The sequence below is a fragment of the Penicillium concentricum genome, assembly GCF_028827145.1.
Source record: "Penicillium concentricum strain IBT 3081 chromosome Unknown utg000002l_segment0_segment0, whole genome shotgun sequence".
Taxonomy (NCBI): domain Eukaryota; kingdom Fungi; phylum Ascomycota; class Eurotiomycetes; order Eurotiales; family Aspergillaceae; genus Penicillium; species Penicillium concentricum.
This window is the reverse complement of record NW_026622755.1, coordinates 142,154-169,050: the sequence shown is the minus strand read 5'-3', so window position 1 is coordinate 169,050 and position 26,897 is coordinate 142,154. Positions and strand designations below refer to the sequence as shown.

At 48.8% G+C, this 26,897-nt stretch overlaps 13 protein-coding genes across 13 annotated transcripts; 4 read left to right on the top strand and 9 right to left on the bottom strand.

Moving 5' to 3' along the window:
* Positions 1-30: 30 nt before the first annotated feature.
* Positions 31-1,682, bottom strand: N7517_003615 (uncharacterized protein; the record flags this gene model as incomplete). The annotated part of the gene is made up of 4 exons (XM_056721345.1): positions 31-423; positions 492-1,006; positions 1,127-1,358; positions 1,419-1,682. 4 exons carry the CDS (start codon positions 1,680-1,682, stop codon positions 31-33), a joined length of 1,404 nt encoding a protein of 467 aa, XP_056577595.1.
* A 549-nt stretch (positions 1,683-2,231) lies between these two features.
* Positions 2,232-3,510, bottom strand: N7517_003614 (putative citrate synthase; the record flags this gene model as incomplete). The annotated part of the gene is made up of 3 exons (XM_056721344.1): positions 2,232-2,985; positions 3,052-3,249; positions 3,299-3,510. 3 exons carry the CDS (start codon positions 3,508-3,510, stop codon positions 2,232-2,234), a joined length of 1,164 nt encoding a protein of 387 aa, XP_056577594.1.
* A 338-nt stretch (positions 3,511-3,848) lies between these two features.
* Positions 3,849-4,377, bottom strand: N7517_003613 (GFA family protein; the record flags this gene model as incomplete). The annotated part of the gene is made up of 3 exons (XM_056721343.1): positions 3,849-3,929; positions 3,997-4,205; positions 4,257-4,377. 3 exons carry the CDS (start codon positions 4,375-4,377, stop codon positions 3,849-3,851), a joined length of 411 nt encoding a protein of 136 aa, XP_056577593.1.
* Positions 4,378-5,632: 1,255 nt separating this feature from the next.
* Positions 5,633-6,351, bottom strand: N7517_003612 (uncharacterized protein; the record flags this gene model as incomplete). The annotated part of the gene is made up of 4 exons (XM_056721342.1): positions 5,633-5,686; positions 5,741-5,947; positions 6,004-6,122; positions 6,177-6,351. Coding segments are annotated over 4 exons (555 nt in total), but the record flags the coding sequence as incomplete, so codon positions are not given.
* A 361-nt stretch (positions 6,352-6,712) lies between these two features.
* Positions 6,713-6,952, top strand: N7517_003611 (uncharacterized protein; the record flags this gene model as incomplete). The annotated part of the gene is made up of 1 exon (XM_056721341.1): positions 6,713-6,952. The coding sequence occupies one exon, from the start codon at positions 6,713-6,715 to the stop codon at positions 6,950-6,952; it is 240 nt and encodes a 79-aa protein (XP_056577591.1).
* A 1,160-nt stretch (positions 6,953-8,112) lies between these two features.
* N7517_003610 (putative C6 transcription factor (Leu3)) lies at positions 8,113-10,607 on the top strand (the record flags this gene model as incomplete). Its single annotated transcript, XM_056721340.1, has 8 exons — positions 8,113-8,222; positions 8,262-8,345; positions 8,402-8,450; positions 8,496-8,602; positions 8,664-8,978; positions 9,028-9,465; positions 9,522-9,781; positions 9,847-10,607. The coding sequence occupies 8 exons, from the start codon at positions 8,113-8,115 to the stop codon at positions 10,605-10,607; spliced, it is 2,124 nt and encodes a 707-aa protein (XP_056577590.1).
* Positions 10,608-12,799: 2,192 nt separating this feature from the next.
* Positions 12,800-15,229, top strand: optB (small oligopeptide transporter, OPT family; the record flags this gene model as incomplete). The annotated part of the gene is made up of 2 exons (XM_056721339.1): positions 12,800-14,501; positions 14,565-15,229. The coding sequence occupies 2 exons, from the start codon at positions 12,800-12,802 to the stop codon at positions 15,227-15,229; spliced, it is 2,367 nt and encodes a 788-aa protein (XP_056577589.1).
* Positions 15,230-15,813: 584 nt separating this feature from the next.
* Positions 15,814-17,457, bottom strand: N7517_003608 (cytochrome P450; the record flags this gene model as incomplete). The annotated part of the gene is made up of 3 exons (XM_056721338.1): positions 15,814-16,252; positions 16,309-17,115; positions 17,165-17,457. 3 exons carry the CDS (start codon positions 17,455-17,457, stop codon positions 15,814-15,816), a joined length of 1,539 nt encoding a protein of 512 aa, XP_056577588.1.
* A 688-nt stretch (positions 17,458-18,145) lies between these two features.
* Positions 18,146-19,237, bottom strand: N7517_003607 (uncharacterized protein; the record flags this gene model as incomplete). The annotated part of the gene is made up of 3 exons (XM_056721337.1): positions 18,146-18,324; positions 18,354-18,683; positions 18,736-19,237. Coding segments are annotated over 3 exons (1,011 nt in total), but the record flags the coding sequence as incomplete, so codon positions are not given.
* A 519-nt stretch (positions 19,238-19,756) lies between these two features.
* On the bottom strand, positions 19,757-20,155 carry N7517_003606 (uncharacterized protein; the record flags this gene model as incomplete). Its single annotated transcript, XM_056721336.1, has 2 exons — positions 19,757-19,983; positions 20,032-20,155. 2 exons carry the CDS (start codon positions 20,153-20,155, stop codon positions 19,757-19,759), a joined length of 351 nt encoding a protein of 116 aa, XP_056577586.1.
* Positions 20,156-20,528: 373 nt separating this feature from the next.
* N7517_003605 (uncharacterized protein) lies at positions 20,529-21,033 on the top strand (the record flags this gene model as incomplete). Its single annotated transcript, XM_056721335.1, has 2 exons — positions 20,529-20,731; positions 20,793-21,033. The coding sequence occupies 2 exons, from the start codon at positions 20,529-20,531 to the stop codon at positions 21,031-21,033; spliced, it is 444 nt and encodes a 147-aa protein (XP_056577585.1).
* Positions 21,034-21,677: 644 nt separating this feature from the next.
* On the bottom strand, positions 21,678-22,903 carry N7517_003604 (alpha/beta hydrolase; the record flags this gene model as incomplete). The annotated part of the gene is made up of 2 exons (XM_056721334.1): positions 21,678-22,521; positions 22,578-22,903. The coding sequence occupies 2 exons, from the start codon at positions 22,901-22,903 to the stop codon at positions 21,678-21,680; spliced, it is 1,170 nt and encodes a 389-aa protein (XP_056577584.1).
* Positions 22,904-23,901: 998 nt separating this feature from the next.
* Positions 23,902-26,646, bottom strand: N7517_003603 (DNA cross-link repair protein PSO2; the record flags this gene model as incomplete). The annotated part of the gene is made up of 2 exons (XM_056721333.1): positions 23,902-25,506; positions 25,561-26,646. The coding sequence occupies 2 exons, from the start codon at positions 26,644-26,646 to the stop codon at positions 23,902-23,904; spliced, it is 2,691 nt and encodes an 896-aa protein (XP_056577583.1).
* Positions 26,647-26,897: the final 251 nt, after the last annotated feature.

The window sequence follows — 26,897 nt, the reverse complement described above, 5'->3', positions numbered from 1 at the left end:
AATTTATAGTTCCCCGTGCCCGAGATGGTACTATGGTCTTGCGTGTACAATTCGCAGTTGTGCAGCAGTCTCGGCTTGTTTCTTCCGCCATTCCCAGCCCTGAAGATAAACAATCCCCAGAATCGGAGTGACTAGAGCCACTGCACCCGATACAAAATAGTATGTCCATTGCACACCAATCCGCTTGATCAGAGGGTTGACCACGGCTGCAGCACCAGCGCCCAGGAAGCAGCGCACAAGGTTGTTAGCAGCCATCGCGGTAGCAGGTGTTTCGTAGTACAAGTCGACGATCAGAATATTCATCACGTTGTATGCCGCCGTAATACAAAAACAAATTATAAAAACCACAATAAGCGCAACCAGGAGTGGTGGCTTGAATGGCATCAGTACTCCATAGGCGACTATTGAGACAGCTGCAAGTATCTAAAAGGGGGAAATGAAGGTCAACTAATAGAACGGGTCAAGTACAAGAATGTCTCAGAGCAACCTACTGTCATTGGCAGGCCAATCTGCAACCTTGCTTGTTCGATGGGAAATTCAATGATGTCCTGTTTCTGGTTCTTGTGTACCGTCTGACCGGCGTTTCGTCCAGTCCGCCGATATATCCAGTCAACTAATACCCCATTGGCAGTTGCACTGAACAACGACCCCAAGCCTGCAGGAATGAAGCATAGTCCAATACCCAAGTCATCCAGATGATATATTTCATGGAATAGTGCGGGGATTCCAGATGTGACGGCGTAGTAACTGCCGAACACAATTCCATTTGCCAAAAGCACCAGTCCCACAGGTCGGTGGGAAAGCATACAGAGGGTTGAGCATGGGCTAGGAACTTTCACACGACTCCTCGGGACACTCGATGCAGGTATGGTGACTGCGGCGGTGGTGCGTAAATAACTCCAGATGGTTCGGTTCCATCCGACTACAGGAGTCGACCCATTTCCAACGATTCCACGGCATGTTTCGGGGAAAAAGAACAGTAACGGCATGAAGAAAGTACCAGCAGCTATAGCAAGGAGCCAGAATATTGCTTGCCAGCCTAGATACTTACTCAAAACACCCCCAAGAATCGGCCCGATGGATGGAGCAAGAATATTTCCCAGAGAGGCAAACCCCATGTACATACCTCGTTCAGCAGATGTGATAATGTCGGCTACTACTGCGGATGCAAGGGCCACGGTTCCGCTACTCCCACAACTTTGAACGGCACGGAGAGCTAAGAGTGCTGGAAAGCTGTGTTGTAGAGCGAGAGCGATGTTTCCGAATATGTATATCACGAAGCAAAGGATGTATGCGGGCCTACGACCAGCCTGGTCCGCCAACGAGCCTGTCAGCATTGGAGCTAGGCCTTGGCATATCTTCAAAGTCAGGGATGTCAGTATATTCGAGCAGAATTTGTAGAATCTCATTTAACATACCATGTATGTCGTAATGGTCAGATTGATTTGAGATGGACTGACTCGCAAATCTTTGGCGATGGAGTTCAATGCCGGGTAGTAAATATTGGCGGATAGAGGTGAAAAGCTCGAAGCCAGTGCCGCTATCAGAATAATGAGGCGTTTCTGTGTTGATGTGAACACGGAATATGGCTCGGTGCTAGGATCAGGAGGCAGCAAAGGGGTTTCTTCATTGACCTCATCGTACTGCTGTGACATTTGTTGCTGGAGATCTTGATTGCTCATGTTGATTGACTGTTGAAGGCCAGACAAAACTTTCTGAATTCCTTGTCGGCTTGATGGAGAATAAATAGGCTCGGTCCTTTTGGTTAAATCAACCGTGAACCCAATATCACTAAGTTTCTGTGAAATCCCAACTGTTGTTCAATGTATTCAATACGATTTTACAGCGAGCAAGGATCTGACTTCTCGAGATATTTCTTACTACAGATATTTCACTCGTTTTCACAAGAAAAAGCAGCTAACAACATCAATTTAGATAAGCACTTCCTGGGTACATTTTCAACCTCCTATATCTTCGGCCTGGGGTCCGAAGTTAGCTCTGCGTGACCCGTATATAGATGAGTAGGTCGGAATAACTTGCCACGAGTGACTATAGCCTGTCAGCCAAGTTAGGAAGCCTCCAGTGAATTGTCTTACCCATATACTCTCTCCAGTGTGCCATAATACCCATAATGCGATGTGCAAGCATTGCCGCGGGAATAAGGTCAGGCTCAAATCCACTAAATCATTGTATTGGAAACTGTGGTCACAGTACGCATGTCACGACCGCACTTACATTCCAGTAAACACGAAGTTACCGTAAAAGTCCGCATTGGGATACACGCCCCGTGTACTAAAGTACTCGTCTTTCGACGCAGCTTCCTCGATCGCCTCGGCGACTTTAAGTAGCGGTTGATGAACATGGGACAAATCCTTCAGGATACTTTGGATGGGACGCACACGTGGGTCCACTCCCTTATAAGTGCGATGACCGTAGCCGAATAATTTTCGCTTTCCGGATTTTATTTCTTCAAGGAAGGCTGGGACGTTCTTTGGTTCCCCGATGTTATGGAGAGCGCGTTGGGCGGACTCTGTTGCGCCGAAGTGTAAGGGACCGTGGGCTGCGGCCACAGCAGATATCAGACAAGACACTGGGTCAGTCAGGGATGAGGCGGTCACTAGGGCCGAGTAGACTGTTAGGGCCATTCCATGCTCAGCGTTGAGGTTGCCAAAGCGACGGAAGCAGAGTATGCGGGTAGGGTCTGGGCGGTTTATTGATGGGTCTATGAGACCGGCCATCGTGAATAGATTCTCGTAGTAGGTTTGTTGGAGAGACGGACATCTCCAGGGAATGCCTAACCGGTGGGATCGTACAGCTCCGAAGATAACAGCATAGGCGGCAACAGTTTGTAAAATGATTTGGTCAGCCCGTTTGATGTCTGTTTGGTATATTGTCGCATTTGTGGTTGCTGGGATCACATCTGGTATACAGGCCAGGTAGGCTGAAAGGCCGGCTAGAATCAGCGGCAGTGGGCTGGTCGCCTTTCTGTGTATTTAGATGCTAGTTAGAACCACAAGATAGCAAACACATTACCGAGGGAAGTCATCATACGGAAGATTAAAGATAGTCTGGCGCACGATGCTAGGGACCTCTTGCATATACTGTGCCAGCCGCTGGCGTAGCTCTTCGCATTGGGTTGCTGTAGGATATGTCCCCCATAGCAGAAGATGGAACATTTCTTCAAAGTCGCATCCCCAGAGTTGGTCCAGGGTATATCCTCGATACAGAAGTAGACCGTGCTCATGGTCACTGAACAACAATTAGCCAGAGACTATAAGCACCTTTGTGAGGTTCTCACGAGAAACCGATAGCTGATTGTGTCACGGCAGTGTTTTGCAACCCGGGATCATAAACACGCAATCCATGGGCAACTTGGTCTGCGCGATCACTGTTGAGCGAAGGCGCCTGGATACGTTGGAGGTCGGTCGCGCGTATTGCATTTCGGGTAATGGGAACCTCGTAATCCACGTTAGTGCGTGAGTCGCGGATGAATAGAGTACCAGTCGACATTTTGAAGCACAATACTCCAATACAAATTCGGAATCTTGTCTGGATGCTTCAGTCAAGGGAGTCCTGTTTGTCAAGTTCAAATATTTGTCGCTGAGGCCCTAAACATAATGTACCCAAGGCACAAAGTATGCTGTCTCACCTTGCCGACAAAGGTCCCTCGGGTATTATTCGCTTCAAACTTGCTCTATGTGATTGGTCTGCGACAAGGAACTGGTGTAAACATTCTGATTGATCATTAATGAAAGCCACATTAGACTATATCATTGCATTCGTCGTTATCACTCATTATAAGCACACATAAAAAGCTCGCTTTTCATTAAAATCTCCCAGTCCAGCATTTACTCCGGCATGTTCTTGAATGGGTGGGCCAGAGATTCCTGGCAGAAAGGAAGCTTGCTGACGGTCCAGATCTCGGTGTCCTACGTAGAACAAGGGTCAGTCACACTCCACTAAAGGTTAAATCAAGCCCTGACTTGTGGCACTCACGGGCTTCAAGTTCTTCTTAATCTCGGTATCCAGAGTGCCGGCCTTGATGGCAATGATCTCGGGGGCGGCATCGGGGTCATGGGCGATGGGGGAACCACACTCAGAGCAGAAGATACGGTGGACGGCGTGGCCGGAGGAACCCTTGCCAGCCCAACTCTTGATGGGGCCTTTAATAGTCAGCTTGTCCTTAGGGACGACAGCGACGAGAGCTATAACATGGTCAACAATTAGATCTCTCCGGAGGTATTCGCGCAACTCACAGTAGGTCGAGCCACTCTGACGTTGGCAGTCATCGCAGTGATCATAGGCAGTGAGTAAAGGGGCATCAACGTCCACGGTGTACGTGACAGCTTTGCAGAGACAGTGTCCAGAGAGAGGCATTTTGTATAGATTGATTCTTTCAAGGTACTTGATATTGGGGACCTTTGGAGAGGGGGATGGAAGGGTATTTAAGGAGATAATATTCCAATGGAACGAAAAGCTGAACTGGTCTTTTCATTAATTAGTCAAGTCTCGAATACTTCCATTTCTTCGTGGTTGATGCTGGTGAAACAAGTACCCAGTACCTGATTAGTTACGTCATCGCCACACTGGGTTTTTGGGCTTTTTCCCGACGCAACTCCACCGAATTCAGTCGACCAATTCGACCTCGAGCAGTTCGAGTTTGGCTTCCAATTCCAAATACAAAATCCTTCCAAATTAGCTAGTGCTGATTTATATGCCCCAAAGCTGCAAGACAATGACAAATTATGGTGCCCCGCCACTAGGGAGCTCCATGCAAGGCTTGGGAGTCATTTTTACCCCTCCAACAATTCAAGTCACAGCTAAGCGCACCACTCATGTTTGACTATCACTTGAAGTGCTGATCGGTCTCCACAAATCAGCTTGCTTGCAGAGATTCGACTGCTTATTCAGCGACGGCCCATTCTTCGACCTCCCCTCTCCGATTGGAGCGAACATCTACTACTTCCGGATGTGGACATTCAAGAGGCGTTGAAATGGGTCTAATGGCCACGAGGTGTGTGATTCAAGCTGCCTCGACAACGAAAATGTTTTGGGAGCCACCAAGAAGACATTGTGATTGGTCAATTCCTTCAGCCCAAACCTGGAGGGATTGATCAGCTAGTTAGCACGGCTCATAGTGGGTCTCTAGTTTTGATTCCATCCCAGCTCCATTATAGTGAGTTTTAGACTTCTTAGTTGAAGCAGGGAGAAGCGTGAGTCTGCATTGTCTGCATTGTGATCAATCGTTGCCGACACAATAAAGCATTGAACATCACTTCGGGTTCTGATCCGGTGACCAGATATTTGTCAGTTCATGCAGCCTGTCCCAGAAGCCGAACTCTCGTGGATTGAACAGAGTTTGTTGAATATCTTGGCGGTTGTCTCTCCTCCGTGGCCATTCAAGGGACAACTGAATAGCGGGTCAGGGTATATGTGGCCTCCCCAAATCCCCACGTAGATAATGGCCCCAGGGATATGTATTGGCCAATTCAAAATGGAGCTTTGGATATTTCCTACTATTTTTGTATCTCTTATGACATCAGTGGAAGGTATGCTCAAAGGGGATGCATATGTTCAATTTTGTTGCAATATGTATGGTATGTGCGGTATGACTATTTTACAGTATAAAATGCTAATGGCTGCCATAACTACCTCGTCGGGCATTATCAATCTTGTCCGCTGCACTCTGCAGAAGCACATGTCAGCTCCCATCGCGCCAAAGATCAGCGTATCCACTTACCTGCATCTGAGCTGCCATTCCACCCCGAGGATTCTGACCGCCATACACAGAAGCTTCGGCATGTTGCGCGTCTCGGGCATCATCCTTAGTGATGTATGCCGGCACATCAGCCGCAGCTGTAAGTCCCCATGCATCATTACTATCGGCGATCGACCGAACCTGGGCGGAGATGTAGCCGACTCCGGGTGGTTGGTTAAATGCACGTCCCTATGAGAACCTCTCGTTAGTCATTTGACTACTGTATATTTTCAGGATTCTCTGACCTCTGTTGCTTGAATTTCCTCTGCATCTTCTAGGGAAATTGCGCTTGATGGCTTTCGCGATACCTCTGCGACCTTATTTTCGAAATTTCTTTGCCGCATAGAAAGACTTTGCGCCGTTGCTATATTCGATCAGTCATGCCTTGCTTGCAGATAAGAATATAATTCGGACTCACCAGCTGGTCCACCCCGAGAAGGTCCACGTCCAGTCAGCGCGCTCTCGGCCTGCGATATGGCCGAAACATCATCCTGCGTGATGCGCTGCCCCCTCTCGGCAGCAAGCTGGATTTCAGCGACGGAAGGGATATCAAAACTCATGACTGCGCGCAAATGAATGACAAAAATAACATGCTTTAGATTTTGCTTGATCGCACATCTTCTTGTTCTACTATATACTTCGGCTTCAGGGTCAAGTGATGTCACGGTGAGGGCATATCAATCGAACTTTGCCTCCTCCCTTCAGTGGTGGGGGCGTTGGGTATATCCAGACCTGAACAGAATATCTGACGCTTCGATCGAACAGAACTTGCGGGGGATGCGCGATATCCTGAATTTGCCATGTCGCCTGGAGGTAGACACCCCCACATCATTCCAAATCACCCCGTGAAACGATGGAGTAAAATCAACTGGTATCGACACTTCGTACAACTAATTCAAGATTATCTGGGGATCTAAAAGGCAGAACGGATTGCTAGAGTCTCATTGACTGGTCATGTTTTGGTGGTTGGCTCATTCGCAATGGGGTAGGGCAGCTTCTGAGTACGGTTCCATGGATGTCCTGCAGATTGCCCCTGTCAGTGCCACCGCAACCAACTCAAAAAGGAAGGAAAGGTGTCAAATCAGAATCCTCAGGATGAGCCAGCTTCTATGCCTCGTCACCATCGACCGCTCCGGCCGAACAACGACAACCGGATATCCAACCACGAGATCTGGTGAGTTCCACGTTGCGTGACATGGCATGCTAGTGAACTAGGCCCTTGTCATGTGTGAGAACGCCTCCCTTGGCTCTATTGAGTTTGGTGCTTTGGGTGGTGTGAGACATATGGCTACGAGTCCAGGTCACGGCAATGTACCCTCGTCAAAGCTCCACAAACGTGTTCAGGGTCTTTGAGGTTTCCCTTTGGCAAATGACTTACACAGGGGCTTTTTGGAGCCATATGATAGTCACTGTTACAAGACCATTTGTGTATGAGACGGTAGCGTATTGTCAATCCAAGCGTCTTGTAATTTGTTAGATTACAATCCCCGATATATGTTTGGTTTTACTCTATATTCCCGTTTGGTGGGTTAGCCCTTTAGAGTGTAAGGTTTCATAAGCCAATACTGTGTGAAGCTACACCTCTCATTGTTAAACCCACTTGGTTAAAAAGTTTAACCTATGACTTGTAACAAAGATTTAACATACAATTATTAATTTGAACAAGAACATGGATGTAACAAGAAAGGGACATGATTCCTTCCGCGGAGCTTCCTTAAACTACGTAAGTCCTCCTTACGCTTAGCAGATCACAATTGTCCTTTACTTGAGCAGCGTAGATTCCAGCATTTTCGTACTACAAAACCGTAAGTCCTCTATCAAGCTAGCTTCGACACTGTTGCTTGGGGTCCCACGCCGTGTTCGAGCAATATACTATACTATAGTGTGCTGGATATTCACAATACTTTTCATGCTACGTCCCGATCAGGAAAGTGGTGGATATATATATTCAGCTAGTGATAATCTACGGAATGCCAACGACGCCTTTTGGCCGTCCTTCTTTTTTTGCTCGGCCTCAAATGTGACGAGACTCATACGCTTTATTTGCTATGCCTTGTGTTGTTAGGTTTCGTTTTGCTACAGTGTCTTCCAGGACCCCGTTTCTGACGATCGATTTCATTCTCGCGTGACAAACTTGACTTGAATAATATTAGTGCAGCTCAGCTGGTGTCAGTACATTCTTATAAGAGGGGAGGGGGGTTCCTATAAGACGGGGGAAATGCAGGGTCGCCAGGGAGATTTGAGTTGTTGACTTCCCATATTGACCTTGGCAACCTTCGGTTCGAGAAAGTCCATGTTCCGCGATCACGTGACACAGAACACCGTCAGTTGACACCTAAGGCACAAAGGCAGTAATGGGTGACAATCACATGACCTCAGGCCCCCATCCTTTCTCGTTGGACCAATCACAAACCCGCCACCATCCCGTTACCGGGATTGAGTGCTATAACTCTGTCTTTCCCCTGTTCTAACATCGAAAAAACCAAACGAAGACAATAAACAGGGAGTTTAATCACGCCTTCCGCTTTATTTGTTGGCTGGGGTCCCAATACCAGATTGTGTTCGCCCAAAGCTCAGAAATGGAGGTGTACGAGCATCTATGGTTCTCCATCTAAAGAAGCATGCTAACGTAACCATACACAGATTACCCAAGAAAGGAAAGAAGGCGTGTACCATGTGCCGCCAGCAAAAGGTACTAATGAATTTGCCTTCATGAAAATCCTATTGACTCTAGTAGGCCAAATGCGATGTCTGGCGGGATGAGAGTGCACCTTGTACCCGATGCCGCAAACGCAATCTCGAGTGCACCATAGATGACAGCTTCACAAGAGAGCACAAGCGTCGGTAAGAACCCAAAAACGAGTAAGACGGAACGAATTCACTTCTTACATACATTTCTCCAAAGCCGATACATCGAATTGGAACACGAGAATGAGCAGTGGCGCCAACAACTGCAGACCTCCCAGCAGTTGAACCCCGATTCCGTGCCGATTGCGTTATCCACAGCGCCAACGGAGCTGGGTGTACCGGTTGTATTGAAGTCGGATGCTCCACTAGACGATCCGCAGGATTTGAATTTGTCGCTGACCTATCCCCAATATCATCTTGCACCAGTGGGTTCCACACTGGGTGCGATTATGGGAGGGAATGATCCCACAATTCCACGTTCACTGAAAAGCGTTACCGTTACAGGTGTCGAGATTGACGACCTATATCAATTGTAGATATTTACAGAAGCTTCTCGTCAGTCTGTTTCTAACATCTCTCAGATTCTTCCGCCACTATGCCTCATTCCTCCCAATCCTTGACGCGCAGACGAAACCGAACGTGTACTACGCGCAGTCTCCATTCCTGTTTTGGGCTGTCATTGGCGTCTCCAGCCGGTCATATTCCCGAAACCCGACCTTGCACACCGCGCTGGCCCAGGAGGTCGCGGAAATGGCATTTCTGTCGGTCTTATCGACATGCGCGCCGTGGTACACCATACAGGGACTTTTGCTCCTGTTGACATGGCCGTTCCCCAAAGAGAATCGTCCAGATGTGACATTTCCTCTAAGCGGAATGCTGTTGCATGTAGCGATGCAAAACGGGTTCCATATCCCGATGTCAAGCCATGAATTTTCTCGATTCAAGATCCCGGTATCGTCAGAGTTGGATATGGTCCGACGCTCAGAGCTCTGGGCCCATTGTGTCCTTGTATACCAACGGTGGGTATTTCTTTCAAAGTGTGGCCCAGTGGAATTAGCGTGCTGATTCATTGTAGGTCTTGTGTGATCAAAGGACACTCCCCGCGGAATCTGGTCAGTTTAGCACAGGATACCGTCCAACGCCAGATGCTATTTGATAAGATTGCTCCACACCTAGTTCAGAAACTCAGATGTCAGGAGGTTGTTGGGAAATGCAGCGAGGCAGTTTTGGAAAATGGAGTCCGGGCCATGTCTTTGGATCAGGAGCTGGCTTTGGACATTTTGCTGCGGAAGTATGAGGCAGAGGTAGACGATATTGCTTTGCAGGCAGTAGTCGGTTTGTTTCTGATATGGATCTCCTCGGTAATTGTGTCCCCGCTAACGGTTCTTTCCTTATTGCAGACGACGAGAGACATCACCTTCTCCTTTGCCGTATGGCAATCCAAAGCTTCCATTTCTACAAAAATCAAACATTCGTCTCTAGCGGATGTCTTCCGCGTCTTATCGTCACCGCTTGCAACTTGATAGACTATGTTCAAGGCTTGGCGGATCGTATGGGGTCTCTCTTCATGGCACCTGTTCAAATATGTTTTGGTCTGCTGCTGGCTTCGATGTCCCTGTTGCGGATTCTCAAAAGCGATTTTGCCTCCAGCGGACTAGACACAAGCCGTGCCCAAGCCTCTTTCTTCGCCGCCATCAATTTAGCCAAGCAAATGTCCACCGACAGAAGCGATACAGCAGCTAAAATGATCACGGTCTTGAATCAACTCTGGAATAGCAGCAAGGCATTCCGCAAATCGGATGGCTCGGATCACACCGCACTTCGAATTCGCAGTCGCCTGATTCTTAGTCTGATATTGGATGCTGTCTGGTGGTGGCGTGATGAATATGACCCTCACGCACGCCCTCTCACGCGCGCCAAAATGCGAGGGGCGGAATCCGTTGATGGTCCGTCCCGAACGAACATGCTTCCGGGCTTTGACGCAGGGCGTGCTATCATGGGACCAGATCCCGCTCGGGACTCCGCTGGGGGTATTCTTCAGAACGCGGTTCCTCTACAAGGAGAGTTCCAGTTCAACGAGGACTACTTCACTAACTTTGAGTGGCTGAGTGATGAAATATTCTCATTTCCTCCGGATTCGTCATCGAACAATTTACCGTGAGAGATGTTGAGTTTGGAATCCCATGCTCAAAGCTCCACTTTGCCTTTGCATGTCCGGCCTCCGGTCGAAGTATAGTGGGGTCACCGCCCATTGATTTACGTTCTTCATGTCCCCAAATAGCTATGGAAGGCGATATCAGGCACTGTACGGTGTACAGCGGGGCTACTGAATGTTGATTCAACGCCCTTTGTAATTCCAACTACGGAGTAGCTATGGCCAATACCAGGCCTCGGTATCTATTCCAAGCCCAGCATTGCCGGCCTCGGCCTATCGGAAAATCCATCTCCGCCCAGCGATATTCCGACATTCCGAGATGCCCGAGTCGAGATGTCAAAACAAAGATCTTACCAGCAAGTCTAAGCTATATTGATCAACCATGGGAGCTATACCATGCAGATCGGGTTGTATGCGTCTTGCCGGGGTCATGGATTGTGCAGTTCTAGCCTAGGTGGATACATGAGACACGATAAGGCTAGGAAGCTTCGTAGTTTGGAGAAACTTCGGCAAATTAGATATGGATGGCTACTAAGAAGTCCACGGGTATTTTTCGTATGAGGTGACAATGCCATATTATTAAATTGTCAACCCGGAGTACTCCGTAGATATAATTGAGCATTTGTGGCTTTGTATGGCTTTGTGGCTGGCCATTTATATTGGAGGCGGTCAACCCGCGGGAGCTCACTGTGTAAGCCTTACTGCCTCGGCTCAGCCTCCAGGGCTTGTCCCTCTCAAGCCTTCCAAGCCCCAGATTCTCTTGTCACATTTCCATTGGCCAAGTACTCACAATTTACCCCGGTTTCAGGAAATCATATCACAGTTTGAACACTCCATTCACGTTTTTACATAACATAATATATTAATGCCATCCCCAGATAATGACTATTACTATCACGCGATGCCCCCATCACTTGACATATCTTTGTTCATTTGGGCCAATAAGGAATGTCGATTCTAAGCGCCTATTTCAACCCCTGCAAACTCCGTGGGGCTTCCGGTTGAGACATGCTAGATCCAAAGCCACAGACCAAAATATTCGCCACTAACGCAGCACCGACCTTGTCGTTTTCGGGTGGTATCGAGCAAGCTGCAGAAGAGCCCACTAGAAAAAGTCTCCCCGCATTGAGGTATGCGGCCCCCCAGTTCCACAGTGCCTTGCCCTACATGAGCTGTCAATTGTGTCAGCTGATCGGGAAGTCCGAGGAACAGGCTCAAACAGAAATGTCGGATATTTGACTGTTACCCCGGAGCATCAAGAGAGATAAGAGGGTATTCCCGGCTTTCTTATTTGGGGACCAACCCCGGAATGGCTATCTATTCCGGCATATGCCCTTTTTCTTCGCCAGGACCGACTAGCGCCGGAGATGGGCCAACCAGGCTGAAAATCCAAGGCACCGGTTGGTTGGCCACCAATTTAGCTGCAAAATTTAGCGGCAAAGCTAACACAATAACGGCAGGCTCACCCTTTCGCTCCGTGCGCCGGCTTATCACTAAACAAGCTCTCAGGAGATTGCTTCCGTTTCTTGGAATTCCCTTGGAATACGCCAAGTAAACATTCTTACAAACGCCCCTAGGATTGGCATTTCGGTCAATATTATCCGGATTACTCCGTATTATACTTCATACTGACTTAGATATTTCTCTGGAGTATATTTCTTTGTTTGGAATATGAAAGCTGACTCGAATAGCTAGGGTTGAAGGTAACCCAAGAAACGCCACCAATTATCTAGATGCTCGAGATACGAACGCTCTCCGGAATATGCATAAGGAGTGTACATAAGAGGTCTGTGAGCTATCGGGCCAACACAAGGCCAAATCACAACGTGAGATGAGATTAGTTGGCTGCTGTTCTATGCACATTGCCACTTTCCGCCTCAAGGACCTCCTTCCAGCCACTCAAGTCTCAGCTCTCACCATTCCTCACTGCACTTCACACCCCCTGTCTTCCTTCTCCCCCACTTTTCTATACTTCCATCGAATCAATTTACTAGTTCATCTCATTCGGTTTCATTTCCACTGGGTTACATCCACTCCAGGATAAGCCTGAGATATCCTCTTTAGGCGATAAGGCGGACCTCCGTCGGCCTGGTCTTCGAAGACCTTTATATTATATTCAATTCCCCTTGCTGCTTTCCTTTTCTTTTCTCCCATCTCCATCGACTCTCTTGAAGTATCTATCTGAGCTACGTTTCACCATGGAGAAGGACGAGTCTATCGCCATCACCACTGGTGCAATGGTCGATGAAACCGCGCCCGATGATAAACTCAAGGCGCTGCGAGACCTCAAGGATCACCATCATTGGGATCCAAACATGCCCGAGGATGTCGTGGAGGAACTCGATGAGGCCTTGCATACAACCGACAAGCGTACCCAGGAGGTCATTGCTCAGGAACTCCTGGAGAACTCCCCATACCCCGAAGTTCGGTCCGCTGTCCCCAACACCGATGAGGGTGGCGCTGTGAACACTATTCGTGCCTGGGTCATTGGTCTTCTCTTTGCGACCATCGGATCTTCCCTCAACATGCTGTTCTCCATGCGCCAGCCCTACATTGTTATCCCCTCATACATTGCGCAGGTCGTCGCTTACCCAGTCGGAAAGGCCTGGGAAAAGTGGATGCCCAATTATACCTTCAATTTCTTCGGCCACAAAGCCGAACTAAACCCAGGCGTTTTCACCAAGAAAGAACATACCATTGTCGTTATCATGGCTAACGCCACTTTCGGTGGTGGCGCCGCCTACGCGACGGATGTTCTCTTGGCTCAGCGTGCCTTCTATGGACAGCACTTCGGCTGGGGTTTCGAGATCCTCATGTGTGTCTCGACTCAAATGTTGGGCTTCGGCATGGCTGGCTTCTTTACCCGCTTCTTGGTGTCGCCCTCTGCCATGATCTGGCCCTCGACCCTGATCAACACCTCCCTCTTTGCTGCGCTGCACGATCGCACCAAGCCGGATCCCAGCAAGGTCGCTGGCTGGAGGATCGGTAAATATCAGATGTTCCTATACGCCATGATTGGCTCTTTCTGCTGGTACTGGTTCCCCGGCTACATTGCGCCTTTCCTGAGCATCTTTGCCTGGGTCACCTGGATCAAGCCCAACAACGTGATTGTCAATCAGCTCTTTGGTGGAGCCACTGGCCTGTCGCTGCTTCCAATGACCTTTGACTGGACTCAGATCTCTGGTTTCAACTTCAGTCCCATGATTGCTCCTTGGTATGCCATCTCCAATACCATGATTGGCATGTTTATTTGGTTCTGGATTGTCACCCCCGCCATTCAGTACTCCAACCTCTTCTACGCTCAGTTCCTCCCCATGAGCGACTCCAGCAGTTACGACAACACCGGTAATGTATATAATGTCACCAAGATTCTTACTCCGGAATTCACTTTTGACACCGGGAAATACGAGAGTTACTCTCCTCTCTTCCTATCGACCACATTCATGCTGTCCTATGGTCTTTCCTTTGCCAGTATCATCGCTGTGCTTGTCCAGGCCGGTCTTTTCAACGGTGCCGATATCTGGGCTCGCTTCCGTCGCGTCGGAAAGGAGGAGGAAGATGTTCACGGCCGCCTGATGACTCGCTACGCTACAGTTCCACTTTGGTGGTACTTGGTTGTGTTTTTGGCCATGGTCGGAATCGGCTTTGGTGTTATTCTGGGCTGGGAGACACACATGAGCTGGTGGGCCTTCATCATTGCCCTGCTCATCTCCGCTATTTGGTTTGTTCCTATTGGCATTGTCAAGGCTGCCACCAACATTGACATTGGTCTCAATGTCATCACCGAGTTCATCATCGGTTACATGCAGCCCGGTAGACCTATGGCTATGATGCTGTTCAAGACCTACGGTTACATCAGCATGTACCAGGGAATGTACTTCACACAGGATCTGAAAATTGGTCAGTCCTGTCCATTTTGGTTACTTTTTGGTGTCAACTCGTTATACTAACCTATTCCATTAGGTCACTACATGAAGATTCCTCCCCGTGTTACTTTCATGGCACAGATGGTCGCTTGTTTCTGGTCCTCCCTGGTCCAAATCGCCACCATGAACTGGGCTCTGGGTGCCATCAAGGGCGTCTGCGACCAGTTCCAGCCTAACCACTTCACCTGTCCCAACGGTCGTGTGTTCTTCAACGCCTCCGTTATCTGGGGTGTCATCGGCCCCGCCCGCATGTTCTCCATCGGCCAGCTTTACTCCCCCCTCATGTTCTTCTTCCTCGCCGGTGCCATCCTCCCCGTCCTCATCTACATCGGCGCCCGTTACTTCCCCAAGAGCCCTATCAAGTACCTCAGTGCCCCCATCATCTTCGGTGGTGCTGGTTTGATTCCTCCCGCTACCCCTCTGAACTACCTGTCCTGGGGTATTGTCGGATTCGTCTTCAACAAGTTTATCCGTGACCGCTGGCGCGGATGGTGGATGCAGTACAACTACGTCCTGTCTGCTGGTCTGGATGTCGGTCTCGCTCTGTGCACAATTGTCATCTTCTTGTGCCTCAACTTGACCGATACCAGCTTCCCCGAATGGTGGGGAACCAGAATCGCCAGTGGCACTATGGATGTCACCGATTCAGCCATTCGTAACCCTGTCCCTGAGGGCCAGACCTTTGGTCCCGCCAAGTGGTAGGAACTCCGATTACTTGTTACTTCGGTTTCCTAGGGAGCCAACTGCGGTCGGAGTCGGGGCACACACAATTTTTCGGTTATCCGTTTAATTCACGTCCGCCACGAATCACGATAAAGTAATACCAATTGATTTTTGTTACTGCAACCATTCTGTATTTAATTCCAGTTCATTTGAGGCTTGACCGGTATATAATAATACACGGAACGCATCCTCAACACCCTATCTCTCTTTTTAGGATTATCATCGCTTCATATACTCCCAAGGAGTAATTTATTTTGAATATCCAAAGATAATAATTGAAAAGCAAAAATATATAAAAAAATGACATATGTACACGCTCATCAGATTCCCGATATTTTCACTCAAATCCAACAAAAAGGAAAATCATCAGCGACTTCGTGGTAAAACACTTACCCAAAGCAAGCATAGAACCAACTCAGCCATTCTCATCGAATCATGACAAACGAATGGTGATCCAAAATATAATCGAAGATCCCATTCAATTCCACCCAAGTTTCCAAACAATTTCAATCCTAATACACCCCTATTTTACAAGGGGTGTTATTCTATACATTCCAAATCCCTCAAACCCGACGACGACGCATACCAACCTGCAAAGCAAGCGGCTTACGCAGGAATCCCTCACGAGTCTCCATAGGTCCATCCTGGTGCATCTCGAACTCGAAGAGTCGGAACACAGTAGCGCAGATAACGAGAAGTTCCATCTCAGCGACGTTACGACCAACACAGGCGCGAGGTCCGTGGCTGAATGGGATGAAGGCGGCCTTTTGGCGAGCGGTGAGACGTTCCGGACTCCATCGTTCTGGGACGAACTGTTCAGCGTCAGAGCCCCAGACTTCCTTGGAGCGGTGGACCGTGTAACTAGGTACGGAGAGAACGTCGCCGGCTTTGAAGGTGTGCCCGCAGATCACGACGGGGGCGGAACCGGCGGGGATCTCGCGGGGAAGTCCCATTGCGGAGGTGCTGTGAATACGCATGGTTTCCCAGATTACCCATTGGAGGCTGTGGTTTGTTAGTTTGGGGTTTGTGTGGGGTGGGGAAGGGTGGAGAAGGCTTACTAGGGGATTTCCTTGACCATGGCGTGTGTGGGAACTTCAATGTCCTTGGGGATGGCGTCGTCGAGGATCTTGTGCAGCTTGGGGAGAACGTGTGGTGTGATCATGCACCAGTAGAGGATGGCACAAGAGGTGTTGGAGGTGGTGTCGGAGCCGGCGATGAGTTGAGTGAGGGCCTCGGCGGTCAGTTCGGCGCGTTCAAGCTGGTTACCATTTTCGTCCTTGCCTTCCATAAGACGGGCGAGAAGATCCACACGGGTGTTGTTGGCCATGACTTCCGGCTTGAGACGTTCGTTGACACGGGCGATGGCGATACCAGCAAGGTTCTCAACAGCTTGCAGACCTTCAGAGAAGAACTTGTCTGGGATGTACTTGGCGTAGGGAATGAGAGACGGCATGCAGCCCAAAGTGGCGGACACCTCACCACGGCGGTTCAGGACTTCCACGGCAGCGACGTACTTGGGAGGGTCCTTGGGGTCCAGACGCATCTCGGCAATATCCTGACCCTTCTCGAGCATGCCGAAGGGAGCACCGAATGCCAGGTCACCGATGATATCAAAGGCCAGGTAGTTGAACCAGTTGAGGGCGTCCAGACTGGCATAGCCGGTCTTGGGGTCACCCTGGAGATCGGACAGTTTGTTCCATTGCTTCACAAACTCCTCGATGTTGCCGTGGATATACTGCTCGAATTGGCCAATGGACTTGGCACTGAAGGTGTGGGAAACGGTCTTGCGCTTGCGGGTGTGCTCGGCACGGTCACGGGTGTTGAACAAGCCACGGCGGATAGAGACAAAGGCATCGTAGAAATCACTGGGATGTTGTCAGTTGGGGCGTAGTCTGGGCTATCACAATGACATACGCTTTCAGGAAACCATTTCCGTGTCCATAGATGCTCTGAATGGCCGCATCGTCGGCAACAGAGACCTGGGTAGGTGAAATGCGGACTAGCTTCCCAAGCTTCTTGTGGGCCTCGTCGATCGTCTTGAACTTTTGACCTTGGCGGCATTGCAGCAATAGCCAAACGTTAGTGAATGCGGCGAACCCCGCAGCGGGAATGTCGCGCAGATGCGACTTTTGCAGGTAAGGCACCAAGTAATATCCAACGGCAAGGCCGAGCAGAATTACCGGAATGCTCTCAAGTGTCACAAACATCGTGAAGTGTTGTATAGGAGTGTTGGACAAAACAACACGGGGAAAAAAGGTACCGGCCCAATATGGAAAGCAATATCAATATAGAATGTTCGAATGAGATGAATCACACCAAATCTATGACCCAAAATGAGAATCCAACCTATTTATGAAAGAGGGATTTGCTGATTGAATCATCCCCGAGGGTAAAGGCAAGTAACGGGAAGCAATTTCGGTAGTGTGGAGTCTGGACATTGGCGGCGGAGACCACTGGAGATTGCCGTCTCAAGCCTCCGAACGTCTTAACGCCCCCGGTTTCGGTTAATCGCGTGTGGGGTTCAGGCAAATCGGCGTTCGCATATTGGATATTCATTGGAGAGAAATGACATTTCATGTTAATCCTTTGATTTGTTGAAAGTGTGGGGGAAAAGGGGCACGAGACATGGTTGACGCCTTGTTTATGAGGCGACAATATATGTCATCGGCAGACTTCCAATCTGCAGCCTTGGAAGTCAGGCATCAACTTACTTAAGTTATCAGGTGTCGAATATCCTGGGAATAACTACCTGAAAAAGGCAAATGGTCTCCGCGGCTTTGAGTGCGCCGAAAGAAATTCTATCGAATCTAACGAAACTACTCTCTTGAAAGGCACGACGAGAAAGCTACGCTGATATTGTATTTGACTCGAGCTTTGTGCGAATGGAACAGTCTCTCAGCACTCGTACCGCTCCATGATAGCACTGAAAGAAAGATCTCGCAAAAGTTCTACTGCGGTCGGCCGTTTTTCTGGCTGGTAGACAAAGACTTTCGACATGATGGAGTGCACAAGTTGCCGCTCGACCAAATCAGCATCGGGACGAAAATATGCAAGTTTCGTAGTAAGGTCATTCTCTGGATCAGGAGACTGAGACTGATCATACCATGAATCAAGTCCACCACGGTGTGTAGAGAGAACTTTCCACTGCTCAGGTTATAAAGTCGATCTGGAGAGCAATAATGCATAGGTGGGTAGCCGCATTGAGTGGTAACGTTCCCAATTTTCTTTGCTGACCCAAAGTCACAAAGATAGAATTCTTCTAATCGAAGAAGATCTTTAGGAAATTTGACAGGGCTCACAAGCTCGCCCTTGTTCCAGAGTTCGACAAATGGTATTGTCTGCTTTAAAGGCCGACCGAGTAACTCATACTTGGTGCTTCTGTCAAGACTATCGATAGGAGCCATTCCCCACATACAGTTCCTTGCATTCAAATCTATAGCATTCTTCTTAGCATATAAGAAACCAAAATCAGAGGATGGACTTACCGCGATGTATGATTCCAGCTTCATGTGAACCTGCCACAGTCTCCAGTAGTTGTCGAGCAGCAGACATACGAGACGCCATAGGAGACTTTCTTAAGGTAAGAGTGCAGATAGACGGCCCTTTCACAGGGAACACCAAGACCCTATGGTAGGTCTTATCGTCTCGGGGTAGAAAGAAAGTCGCAGTGTATATAACCAGGCGAGAAGTATCCTGTACCGTTTTGATAATCTCATCCTGGATTCGAGTTTCATTGTCGCCCCATTTCCCTAGGTCCATGACTTTGAGAGCCACTTCTCTCTTATCTTGCTGGTCAAAGGCCATCCAGACAGTTGAACCACCACCAAAGCCAAGTTTGTGTTCAACCAGGTACCTCTCGTTGAGCACTTCCCCGAGGCGAATGGGATAGAGGACATATTCGTTATCTTCTGCGTCGTACCTATGCCATGGCTCAACAAGCTCTTCCAGATCAGGTTCCTGTTCTTCATCCTTCACGTAGTCACCGAAATCTGTGTTTTCAGGGAATGCTTCATTGTTCGCGATTTCGGATGCGTATTGTATCGATGGCAGAGTGTATGGATAATGAGAAGATGTGGTGAGTTCAAGGTACGAAGACATATAGGACTCAGGGTTCAAGACCAGTTTTATAGGTGGAAATTGCTGCCTGAATGCCATATTTAGCACCGCTTTTTACACCACTCTATAACTATAGTGTATAGTAAATTTATTAATACTACGGCTGTCGAAAATGAAGCTTTTGATCTCATACAAATGGAGAGATCTCCATGTTTTTTGACGGTTTTACAAGTGTCAAGAATGAAGCTTTTCATCAGCTTACGAATGGAGACATCTCTGTGTTTTTAAGCAATTTGCAAGTGTCAAAATTGGAGCTTTTGGCCCAATATAAATGGAATTAGCGCTGACGGCTGTGAGGAAAAGGAAGTATTGGGCCGAAGTTGAAATGTGAGACTAAACGCACGCCTCGGCGAATTCGGCGTAGGCGGTGCGCCACGTAATAACGAATTTCTATAGGGTAGTCGAATTATCGTTGGCGTAGCGAAGGGTAACCCACTTGTGGAGCCCGGTGTTATAGGTGTGAACCGCGAAAGTCTTATAAAGACTCTGGTATGAGGAGTAGGTGTTACGAGCGATGTTAATGTAGGGTTTGAGAGACGCGTGGACGGTAGCGTGAAGGTACGAAAGAAGGCGGCGAGACTTGCTAGTGTACTTGTTGAAGTCGGCGTGATCTGCTACTAGCTGAGCCTATTTGCCGGTAAGGATCTCGTGGAGCTAAGGATTACGGGTATCGAGAGCACACTTGAGTGCTGTGGACCACGAGACAAAGTTCGCTTCGCCTATAAGGATGGGGACTAGCTCTGAGAGCTTTGGCTTCGCGAAGGAAGCGGTGTTAGCGTCGGAAGCCATATTGAAAGGTGGAATGCTTCGATGGAGAGGCCCTTTGATAAAGAGGAAGGTTGAATAGAGCTTCCGAGGGCTCATAACCTGTCAGAAGGAGACTATGATGAAGTGCATTGCGCGATGTGAGATTGATTGAGAGTTGTTGTAAAAGCTAAGAGCTAAGTGCTAAGAAAACTGACACTCTGACATGACGATATTCCGGTATGGGGCGTATCGTTTGATCATTAACAATCACTAGAGGGCTTGCATACGCATTTCCAAGAGGCGAAGTAGGGGGATTTGTTCTCAGCCTCAATGTATAGGTGTTGGAGACATTCAAGAGGGAACCATCAATTTTTCTCTACACAAGACACACGGTGTTTTATCGCCTGAATATCTCATGTCTCTTGTGAACACCATCCCCGCCGAGTCCTACTTGGGGACTATTGGTGGCATCAGTGTTTCTTGGAACCCAAACGCAATTACCAACCTACCTGCAAACGCTGAAGCCTACAGGGTGGAATTGAAAGCACTGAAGAGTACCACTGAAACCGTGGCTGTCGCGTGTGCTCGAAGGATAAGGAAAACCTCTGTCCGCATCTTGTACGTCATATTCAATCCTGGGCTTTGACCGTATTCATGATGTATTCTAATTATTTTGCAGGGGCTCGTTTCACGATTCAACCACCAACTTAGCTGCTGGTGAAATAACGGAAGACGCATGCCATTGCTCAATTTCTCTCAAACCAGGAGGTGCCAAAGCCCATATCTACGTGACTAACCTCCGGAGGGTGCCGATCGAAAGCATGAGATTGCTGGGAGAAAGCATTATCCTGAAAGGCTCCATGTCCCGGGACCCAAACTTGTCTATTGGTTCACTACCTGTTGTGTGGCCCTGGGAATAGTCTGTTTGTTGGATGCTGAAGAGGAGAATCGCCGGTCGCTGATTGTCACCCAACATATGATTCAAACTAAACTGCTCTTGCCAATTGACCGCTCTCCTGGTCACCAACTCCATGGAGTTGCCAAGTCAGAGAGATTCGTTGTGTGCAAATCTAGAGTTTTCATGATCATCGAGGACTTCCTTAACGTATGGCAATTGCGCGCATTCTAAAATTTGCCCATTATGATTAACTAAGTAGCTTCACATCCTAAGTATGAATCACCAGAAGTTCATAATATTCACCAATACAATGATGGTAGAATGGACAAATGGTTTGAGAAAGGCCACAAATTCGATTGTTTGGTGAAAGAAACCGCAAGTCTGCAAAGACGCAGCAGTCTCTCACCAGTTTCATACCCGCCCAAAAACAGGGGGATCAAGTTAATGACAGCCTAGCCGACCTACTCCCCATATCCTTGACCAATTCCACGTTGATGAACCTGCATATGCCGGTCAGAATCAAATACAGGCATCCCATAATGAGGTGAAGTCTTGATATAGACCAAGTTCCGAGACTGCGTCCCAAAGAGGCATATATAATAATTGTTCAAGATGTATATATATAAAAATGTACATGAATCAAAACCAGGGCTCCTGATCCATCCTTCACTGGTGATTACGTGCATGATCATGATGATGACTCTTGCTCATCAACCCATGTGCCCCCAAGAAATCATTAATCTGCTTATAAGCCGCAGTGGCATTATAGTGCAGATTAATAGCATGGCCAGTGTTGGGATGGATGTACGCAGAGAAAGCACTCGCCAAGGGGAAGATCATCTTGGCCCCAGCAGGAATAGAAGCCGATTTCCCACCCGTGTTCACACAGTCACCTCCACAAAATGGCACATCGTTCGCACCATCAATGACATAAACAGGTCCTGTGAAATTGCTCTGCGCCGGTAGACCAGTGATAGTCAGGAGTTCACCGATGGTCATGGGCTGCTTGTTTTCTTCTGCAGATTCCAGAAGACCGGTGTCGAAATGGGGCGGGTAGAAGAAGAGATATACATTGCTGCCGACGTCCGCACTCGTCAAGTACCCACCTGTATAGTCTGAGTTCTTGCCGTTGAGTCGGGCTTGTTGGAAGTTGGCGCCGCTGAGGAACATTGGCATATAGTCGGCGCTTGTAGAATACCCGGTGAGAACGAGCGCATCGGAAAGTTCTGGGTACATCGCTGACAGGGCAACTGTCTGGGCAGACCCGAATGAATGTCCGACGTGGACGATCTTGGCGGGGGTCTTGATATCAGACATCTCGCCGTTGCGCACCATGCGGGTCAACTGAGCAAGGGCTTCAATCTCGAGGAATGCCTGGATCTCGTTCTTTGCGTCTCCATGGGAGGATTTGCCGAAGCCCAATCGGTCGTAGGAGAGTGTGTGATATCCTCGAGACAAGACGTAATCCACATAGGAGTAGTTATAGTTGTTGTATGGTAGATCCCAATATCTATATTTCCATGTAAGATCACTGTGTATTGAGACCAATCAGAGCTCGAAACTCACGACTTGTCAAATCCCATCCCATGTGTGAGGATCTGAAGCGTGTAGGCCGCGCTCCCAGCGTTCTTCGGCACACAGTATTGAGTTGAGATATTGTAGTTGCCCGACACGGTAGCATAGCCAGACAAGGCTGCTTCTGTCAAATTTCTACCTTGTTTGGTCGCGGCAAGGACGAAGGAAGTAGCGTCATAGTTTGTCTGGGGCGTGCTGATGTTGTCGAACACACCATTGCGAGCCGTGACAGGGACCTCCACTGTTACATTGTAACAGGTCTTCGCAGCACCGGCACCAGTTGTCAAAGCCCAGATTCCAATTGTTGAAGTACGCATCGTGAATGAATTTTGGGTGTGATATCTGTGCACCCAGGTTAACAAGCGCAAAGGGGATCGCCCCCCTTATATAGCCTATCCACCAGAAAGCTACGGAGTACACTTGCAACAGAAGAACACACTTAGCCGGAATGATCCGTAGGGCAAGTGCAATTCTAAAAAATCGGCCCTAAATTATTTGTCAAAAGGACCGCGATTGGAGTGGAACCGAACTAATGCATAGATCGATAGTGCACGCCCATCAAAGGTTGTCCGGTACTAAGCTCTGGGCTTGAAATTGTCTTGAACGTTACGGAGTAGATGATCTTACTTTTGACAATTGACATGATCCAGACACGAATCATCATATACATTTGATCTGATAGATCCGTCTAAATGAGATCAACCTTTATAAGTTCATAATGCTGTATACCGTCGATCCCAATCTCAATAGGAACGAATTATCATTTAGGATCTCTGATCCTTCTGATCCACTTGGTCCGAGCCCTAAAAATGAGAACATATCCAACATTATCTCTGCCGAGGTTAGATCACAGTTTTTTGATTGTAGATAAATGAATATGAGTGTGAAAATGGGCAATATTCTAAATTGGGACTGTAGGTATGGTCTGTTCATATATAGTACTGTGGTATTAATATCTGGAACGCAAAGCCCCATGTTGATTTTGACCTTGTCAGGGGGAACCGGAGGGATTCTTTAGCGTGCTGGAGGTGGTATTTAGGGAATTAGCGAGAATATAGATCCAACTGTTGCGATATGTATCCAAACAAAGGAAAAGATCTACAAGTGTTCTCAGGTTCGAGGATCTAGGCTTTCATTTAGTGGAGTAGTCGATGATGCCTGAAACCACTAACAGAACGAGAGCGAGAAGAATAGCGAGAAGAATAACAGCCATGCAAATCCCGAAATTAAGCTCCATGCAGTCGCTATGTTGTATGCAAATTCTAATGCGTTAAGTCCAAAATCATGCGTATCCATCGTATGTGCCAGCCGTTGATCACCACCGATCGCCAGTGACAGGAAACAACCCATTCTTCTTCTTTTCGGCATCCCACCGCTCCATCCAAACCTTCATCTGATCCCGACTCTTCTGGCTGGCAACATTCACTGTCGGAATAACCCGCCCGATACGCAAAGCGCAGCAGAACATGGTCAATTCGCGGAACGAACTGTGTTCACTATAAGGCACACCAAAGCAGGCGCTTTCTCGCGTACTGCCGCGCTGTGGTGTGAGATCTTGAGTGGTGTATGGTGACTTCCAGTGTTCACCGTGCAGCACAGTGGAGACGGGTGGGTTTTGTACCAGTCGCCCCGCTGGTGGGCGATAGGTCCAGCCGGTCGGGCGGAAACCGACGACTCGGGAGAAGTGTGGTTTGAGGCCATCGAGGTAGTCTGCCAGTGTGTCGGCGCGGATCTCAAAGAGAGTTTGCATATGTACTTGTGCTTCGTGAGGATTTCTGGTCAGCATCGCGGAGAGCTCGGGGTCTTCTAAGCAGGCGCAGATTCGTTGCTTCGGTGGAGTCGCGAAGATCTTGGATCCGAGTGCTCGGGCGATCCCCATGCATATCCGTTCTTTACCAATACTGTAAGTGCCAATCACTACGAGCAGTCGACCTCCAGCCTGCGAGCCCTTGTTCGGTGCTTTGTTGTTCCCCGTGGCGGCGGAGAGAAATTTGCCCATCAAACCACCTGTACCATTCTTCCCCGTATCAAATCCGACACCGGCTTCCTGACTCAGGCGCACACATAGCTCTGAACACGCTGTGATCACATCCTCCTGAGCGGGAAAGCCATATTTCGGGCTAAGATATGTGGTGTCGAGGTAACATTTGTCGATATGTTGCTGTCTTGGCTTGCCTGTGACCGGGTTGGTCACATCAGGGCGTAGGAGCGGATGTTGCACCTGAGCGGGAGATGCACGGAAGTCACCGCAATGCAGCACCCGTTGGTTATGAGCATTGGGCCCATTCCCAGAGCTTTTTTCGAAAAGGAAAAGTGAGCTACCGGGGCAATGATTTGCATGTATCATGGTGACTCGCACTCCTCCCGTCTCGGGCACTTCAGTGGTAGATTCAAACTCGAGGTCAATTACCCACTTGGGATCAACACGGAGCTGCTGGCGGACAAGGTTGGCAGTGGGTCGACTGCAGTAAATGGGCCCATGACACCAGGACTTACTGAGCCCTATATAGTGATCGCTGTGAAAATGACTGAGAAAATAGGCGTTGCATCCTTCGACAGCCCCGTAGCGGAAGGCATCGACACATATAGAAAAGCCCGGAAGAATTTTGTAAAACGGACACGTCCGCTGGTAGGCTTGTTTTCCGCGAGAAGACACTTCGTTTGCAGCTGCAGCTGCCCAAGCAGTATCCTCTGCATTTCCAGCCATCATCTTTGAGAATGCGGAACCTCCAATGGGTTTGTTTTGCAAGTAGGGATCACCTTGCGCAGGTCGGGCAATGGCAGCTCGCTCTGCGCGTGTCAGCCCTTTGTCGAGGTTGGCTGGCTTGGGATCCGGCATCACCACAGGCTTAGGAGCGGCTGTGGCCGGGATAGGGTTGGCTGTGCCATCGAGGCAGTTGTTGACATGCACTGCGATTTCCTATGCTGGCAATCAGCACATCAATACACCACAAAGGCAGTAATGGGCACGCACCGTTTCATTAAGTTCCTTCAGCACCATTTGGCAGATAGGGCATGTGCCCACATCCCCCTCGATATCCTCTACACCCGAACAGTCGTTTGAATCTTTGTCAGGCTCTACCTCAAGTTCGATCTGCTCTTGTTCCTCGCCCTCCCAAGGCCGATTTCGAAACTCTTCCCCTATAAGCTCGTCTTCTTCTTCTATATCGTCAAAATTCGCGTATTCATCATTATCGGCATTACTCGTGGCGGCTCTTACCAGTGGCGGAGGTGTGGGTTCGGAAGTGCGGTGTGTAGCCACTATTTTATCCATCTTCAATGTATCGGTCACATCCCTAGTCGCAGGTGTGGTCTCATGAAGTTCCCGATATGCTTCCATATCGTCCTCGCTGTCGGATTCATCGATGAATGGTCCGCTTCTTTTCTGCGTCTTTGTATGTGCTGATGCAGGTGCTTTTGTAGCCTTCGATTCGGCGTCTGGTTGCAGTGTCTCGTTCGTCACATCCCTAGTCGCAGGTGTGGTTTCATGAAGCTCCCGATATGCTTCCATATCATCCTCGCTGTCGGACTCGTCGATAAACGGTCCGCTCCTTTTCTGGATCTTTGTAGGTGCGGGTGCTTTTGTAGTTTTCGATTCGTCGTCTGGTTGCTGTGTCTCATTGACCAGGGTGTCCGGTGAGTCAACCTTCCGACGCTTGACCGCTGAGTCGCTCTCATTATATCGCTTGTCATCCAATTTTAGACTCTCTTCGTCATCACCCCAAAAATCAGGCGTCAGCGATCGCTCTCTTTCGCTCGTCACCGCTGCTTGTTGAATCTTTGCCAGTCCCTTCTTATCCTCCAAGAAAAGTCCACCAGCAGGATCATTTCGCGAACTGTTTCCTCGCTGGAATGTCGAATTCCCCCGGCCGCTGCTCGGTGAACGTGAGGTCGCCGTGCCAAATTGGGTGATCCGAGCCTGGCGAGAAGTGGCGCCTGGTGGCGTGTCGGTCTTCTGGAAGAAACTCAAGATGCTAGAATTGCGTTTTATTGAAGATTGTTTTGTCCCTGAAGATCCCTTCGATGGCGTTGCCCCTTTCTTCGCGTAGGATCCGGCCATTGCGGCTCGGTCACAGAGTGAGAGTTGGTTGCACTGTGTGGGAGAATCGAGTTGTGGCGAGGGGTTAAGAGAGTTCGCAGCTGGTCCAAGGTAGTTGTATGCCGGATAAAACGTAAAAAGTGTCGCTAAATGTACAATGTATGCATAATATGTGCACGGTCGCCAGAGAAAATGTCCAGGATAAGTCGGGACGAGAGGCGCGAAGAAACTGGATCGCGACACGAAGTCACGTGGGCAATTATTACTTGGCC